General features: G+C 47.0%; 1 protein-coding gene across 1 annotated transcript; it reads left to right on the forward strand.

Annotated features, from left to right (window-relative positions):
• Nucleotides 1–431: 431 nt before the first annotated feature.
• On the forward strand, nt 432–1,869 carry LOC104515825 (AT-rich interactive domain-containing protein 4A-like; the record flags this gene model as incomplete). Its single annotated transcript, XM_010159942.1, has 3 exons — nt 432–647; nt 860–1,006; nt 1,493–1,869. Coding segments are annotated over 3 exons (467 nt in total), but the record flags the coding sequence as incomplete, so codon positions are not given.
• Between the last annotated feature and the right edge of the window lie 3,979 nt (nt 1,870–5,848).

Genomic DNA, 5,848 nt, shown 5'->3' on the forward strand with positions numbered 1-5,848 from the left:
TGATTGTAGTGAATGAGTCAGTGTATTTAGGCCCTGTGGCAGCACTGTTATAAACTTAATTAACGTTTTAGTTTGATATTTATCTGAGGTACAATATTCAGATACATTGAACATCAGTGCTGTAATATTCTTATTTTAATAAGCTGCTGTATTGCTTCTGTAAAAAAAATGTGGCTGTCGCTTTTTAACGACAGGGCCGGTCGGGCCTGGACTCCTCCCACCTTAATGATCGGTGCGCTTGAGGGGTCAGCGCGTGTTGTGTCCGACAGGACTGTACATCGATCTGAAACGGTTCTTCCTTGCGTGCAGCCTGGGGTCTTCTGGGCAAGAAGGAGCAATTTTGCTTCATCAGTTTCCCTGACTCAAACTACAGCTCTAAAAAGTCGAGAGCGTGGTTGTTTTTACGTCCGAATACGTTTCTCTTCCTGCAGGACAAAGCAGTGACAGTGAAGACCTTCCTGCCCTGGACAGTTCAAGTAAATGTACTCCTGTAAAACACATCAACGCGGCCAAACTGCAGAAGGTTTCTCGATTGCCCGCGAGAGTGGTTTCGCCTCACATGAAAGATGGAGAAAAGGATAAGCACAGGGACAAACACCACCACCAGAATGCTTCGCCTCGAGTATATAAATGGAGTTTTCAGCTCAGTAAGAATGCTTTAAGTGACCTGATTACAAGAAAATTTGTTCTGAAAGAAAAACGTGCAAATTGGGGGAATCTGAGTTACTTTTGCCCATTTATGGCATAGTTATGGGAGTGCGTTTTCTTTCATGCTGCGTCTGTATACTCTTCAGAATTGTGTTGATGTGTTTAAAATCACCTTGATGAAGCTAGTTTTTCTTTTTTTCCCACTTTTAAGATGAACTGGACAATATGAGCAGCACTGAAAGGATCTCCTTCTTGCAAGAAAAACTACAGGAAATACGAAAATACTACATGTCCTTGAAGTCAGAAGTAGCAACCATAGACAGGAGAAGAAAGAGGTTAAAAAAGAAAGACAGAGAAGGTAACTTTCAGGTTTGCTTTATGCTTCCCACGAGAAGTTAATTTCCTTGAAAAATATGCAACTCAAGGCGACTTGAGTTTAATTGACAGTGGGTGTGAAAGGAAGCGTTAACAGCCGTTGATGCTGCTCGTATGAGTGTTTCCTTGGAAAGAATTCTTGTGACTTTTCAGAACTTTAACTGAACGAAACCGCCCGCTGGCTGTTTTTTAACTCTGCGTTTGGAACTTGGACTCCCAAGCGCGAGCTCGGGCAGAGTTTTCGCTCAGCGTGACTTACCTGATTCATCCTTTTCCTTGTTCCGTGGTGCAGAAAGGGTGAGGTTCCACATCCAGTTCATGTGGGTGTAGCAGTCGACAGAAAAATCAGTTTTCTGTGACTGGGGCTGCCGCTTTGAGGTCTTTTAAACCCAATAACCATGGAAACCTTCATTCTGACATGTACTTTGTGGTAATCTGATGCTGATCTGTTGCTCTGTGTGTTGTTCAGTGTCGCATACCGGAGCATCCATGTCGTCTGCTTCATCGGACACCGGAATGAGCCCGTCGTCATCTTCTCCTCCACAAAACGTGCTTGCTGTGGAGTGCAGGTGATACACGTTCCTCTGCCCTGCCAGCAGCTCGCTGCCGTGGACTTCAGTCCTGAAATTCAACCACAGAAAGCACTCAACTGGTTTGGCATCGCCAAGTACGTTCTGTACACACTTCCGTTGCTGGACTGTACCCGTTCTCCCCTCCTACCCTCTTCTTTTGTTTCATTTACTGCGCAGAGGAGTCGAGCTCGTTGGTAAGGGAGGGTTTGTAGGCACAATGTGACATGCTTGTCATCGTGTTTGGTTCTGGTTGGGCTTTCTTTTTGTTTTCATTCATGCAGAGAAAGGGCACTTATCAAATCTGAGAAGGTATGACCAGTGAAGCATTCAGGTGTTCTAGGGAGATCTTAGAAATGCGAGTGCACCGAGCAGACACCAGAGTACTGTCGAACCGCTGCACCTTCACCGAGCTGCGCGCTCACTCGCAGTGAGTCGTTCCTCTCCGTGGAAGCACTTGCTATACAGAACTGCCAAAGTACATGTTCAGCAGTGTGCCCAGTTTTAAAGGTGTAAATGGGACAAAATAAATTGTGAAACGAAGTGTAGTTGACTGAAAACTACAGTTGTAATAAGTCTTCCACTTTTTATAGGATTTTTGAGCACACAGTTATGCAAATATTTTAATGTTTATTAATGTTTACAGTGGAATTGTGAATAGGTTTTCAGTGGACTATCTTATCCCTTGACAAAAATATTTTGTCTTTTTTCTATGTAATTTCAGAGTTTTTATTTTGTTACGAAAAGACGAAAAATGAAATATATAACAACGAAGTTATTTAACAAGATTTCTAAAGCTGAAATTTTTGTGTAAAATAAAATATCTTGCGACTTGTTAAATATATTTATTCAGACATTGGATGTTGTATTTTTATGTATTTTTTCAAATATTAATAAAATTGGAAAAAAAAAAAAAGGTAGGTTAGTTCACTCCTCCGACGGCCCAGACTCGCCGGTCACGGCTCCCGAGACGGCTGCAGCCAGGTGGGTCTCTCCGCCTGCCCTCCGCACCGCCGATCCGTGGGCGGCGTCCGGATTAACCCCCGGCTTGATTTGGCAACGTTGGCAGTCCTAGGACTTCCCGCTGTGGTGAGGAACCGAATTTACGGCGTCACCCTGCAGGTCCTCTGTCGCGAGTTCTTGCATTGGCTGTGCTGCCGAACGGGTTCGCGTCTCCCAGGGCTGAGATGCGACCGGAGAGTAAAGCAACTCTGTGTGCTTTGTCCGTGGATTGTCCCACAGACAGGTGCAGTTTGTAAATAACTCTTCCGAAACCATGTATTTAAAACAGTTTGCATATGCGTTATGTATAAAAGTGATTTTTTTTATCGATTTTTTTATTCATGTTTGTACATTGAAAGGGGCCCTTAACCCCCTTCCCTGTGTTAATATGCTGTAGAGTAATACCATAGATGCTCTAGACTGTGTATCGGGATATTCCGGCTCACAGGACAAAGGCGGAACGAAACACTAGTGATGGCGTAGCATTACTGAACTTGTTGTTTCTTGAAATTTCATTCTACAACATGTGTCAACTTGTGATTCCGATTCCTTCCATTTTCGCAGAAAATTAAAGAAAAAGTACTCTTGTACGTGCACTTTTCCCTGTCTTTTCTTAAGCAGAGCCGAGCCGTTTCGGTGTAAGACTGGGGAGCTCACCAGGCAGCGTGAATAAAGGCTGTTTCAAACATCGGCTTCACATTCTGTTGAAGTGATGGTCCTTGTAAATGTCTGTGCTTACCTCAACAGGAACATTCGTCTCCCTAAATTGTTGTATTAGCCCTTTTTTCCCCTGAGCTGACTCCTGCTGTTCCCCCGACAGCTGTGAATGAAACGCGGCGCTCATTTTAAAGGAGGTGAGGTGGGTCACGTTCTCTCAGATTATCTTCCATGTTTAGTGTTTGTGGAAGTAAATTTAAAACTCGGTGCAGTAACAGGATTAACTCTATCTGTCCACAAGCTGAGGGTGCTGGTCGAACAGGGCTGCGTGCAGGCCGGCACGCCGAGGGGAGGGCCATGGGCGCTTCGTGGTGCGCGTGCTGCCTGCTGCTCCTTGTCCCGTGGGAAGGTTCAGAGAGGAAACCCCTTCTGACAAGTGGCTGCTCCTCGATACAGAGAACTCCTTTCCTCGTGTCCTCTTCCCACCCGCTGACCTGGCCCTGGCACTCAGTGGGCAGACACCCCCACACCACCCCCCGTGACAGCTCACTTCACTCTTCTGGCAGAAAATAAACCTGTAAGTGCCAAGCCACTGGCAAAGCCTCAGGGGTGTTCCCGGTTCCCTTAGTTTATCTTCCTGGGGAGAAATGGATCAGTTAGCCAGGTTGTTCAGGAGGTGTTTAAAGTCGTTTCTTACAGCAGCCCAGAAGGCCAACCGTATCCTGGGCTGTATCCAGAGAATTGTGGCCAGCAGGTCGAGGGAGGGGATTCTGCCCCTGTACTCTGCTCTGGTGAGACCCCACCTGGAGTGCTGCGTCCAGCTGTGGAGCCCTCAACATCAGAAGGATACAGACTGGTTGGAGCGAGTCCAGAGGAGGCCACGGCGATGCTCAGAGGGCTGGAGCACCTCTGCTATGGGGACAGGCTGAGAGAGTTGGGCTTGTTCAGCCTGGAGAAGGGAAGGCTCCAGGGAGACCTTATTGCAGCTTTCCAGTACCTGAAGGGGCTACAAGGAAGCTGGGGGAGACTTTTTACAAGGGCAGGGAGTGACAGGACAAGGGGTAATGGGGTTAAATTGTAAGTGGGGAGGTTTAGATTGGATATCAGGAAGAAGTTCTTCCCGGAGAGGGTGGTGAGGCACTGGGACAGGTTGCCCAGAGAAGCTGTGGATGCCCCATCCCTGGCAGTGTTCAAGGCCAGGCTGGATGAGGCTTGGAGCAACCTGGTCTAGTGGAAGGGGTCCCTGCCCATGGCAGGGGGGTTGGAACTGGATGGTCTTTAAGGTCCCTTCCAACCCAAACCATTCTGTGGTTCTATGACATTTAAAAATATCACAGGGGAAAACAAGATAAACTATTAATATGGGACTGGGCTGTGCTAAAGGTGAACTCGACACAAAACCCTAATAGGTCTTTTACTCCTAACTATACTGTAATCCCCTTATTTCTGCCTGCTGGCATAAATTCCACAGTGTCTTCCAGTGCCTTGAATGAAAGTTTAACTACTGCATCCCCAACAGCACATTACCCTGAACTGCAATTTTCTGGTTGGCTTTAGTCAGAGAGGAGGAATTATTTGCAAGAGCAATCGGGGATAAAGCAGCCTCTCGGCAGCCCTCACGCCGTTCTCCTCCCTTCAAGGCGGTGTGCTCAGTGACAGAGGTTATTAAAGCTTAGTTAGGAGGTGAAACAGAATTCACGTTACGGGGTCAAAGCTGTTAGAGCTGGTAAAAGGAGTGGGGCTGGAATTCAGACTACCCCTTGCAGCAACCGGTGCAAAGAGCTGGCAGATTGCTGCCAGATTTACTGGGTTTGTGTTAATGTATATTTGGAAACTTCAGACACGTGCATGCGAGGACGTAAGAGAAGATTCATTTCCCTGCTTGGTTTAGCTTTGACTTCCCTGCTGTGACGTACGCCAGCAACCGCTGCACTCGGGAGATTTTGTTTGCTCTCCGAGTTGAGCAACACCCGGTTAAATCCCTCGTTTCTGGCTCCTCCGTCACACGGCTGGTGTCTGGGAAACCACCGCTGGCTTCCTCAGGTTGAAGAGATCCGGCAGGAGAAGCAAAGATGCCAGAACAGTAAGAACACGCCATCACTTCAGCAGAGGTTAAGCAGATTCACAGTAGTAATTAGTAGTGAAAGCAAAGCGTAACGAGGGCAAACAAAAGTCCATCTTCAAGGAGCAGAATGTACCTGACCTTCACAGGCAGCAGCAAACACCGACCTTTAAAGGCCAGAAGTAGAGAAAAACCGATTAAGTCACTTCTTTGTGGTAGAGTTGTTCCTTGGCCATCGTTTTACAGGCCACGTCCTGAACTACCTGGATGCTCCCCTGCCGCGTTCACAGAAAGAACCCACCACCAGAACGGGAAGAAGGATGGAGTGAAAGCAGAAGGTAATTAAAAAATACAATTAACAGAACTGCAACTTCATTTGGAGTCCTTTTCGTGCTGCCTTCTGGGGACTCGCGATGCAAGCTTAGGTGTCACAAGCCCTGTTTGCTCTTACAGGTTCTAGAGTTTGGGCCAGACCCATTCAAGAAATTTTGGAGCCGTGCGTGATGGAATTCCCAAGATCTGACCTAGACTCCCC

This window comes from Eurypyga helias, unplaced genomic scaffold, assembly GCF_000690775.1.
Source record: "Eurypyga helias isolate BGI_N326 unplaced genomic scaffold, ASM69077v1 Scaffold50409, whole genome shotgun sequence".
In the NCBI taxonomy this organism is placed as follows: Eukaryota; Metazoa; Chordata; class Aves; order Eurypygiformes; family Eurypygidae; genus Eurypyga; species Eurypyga helias.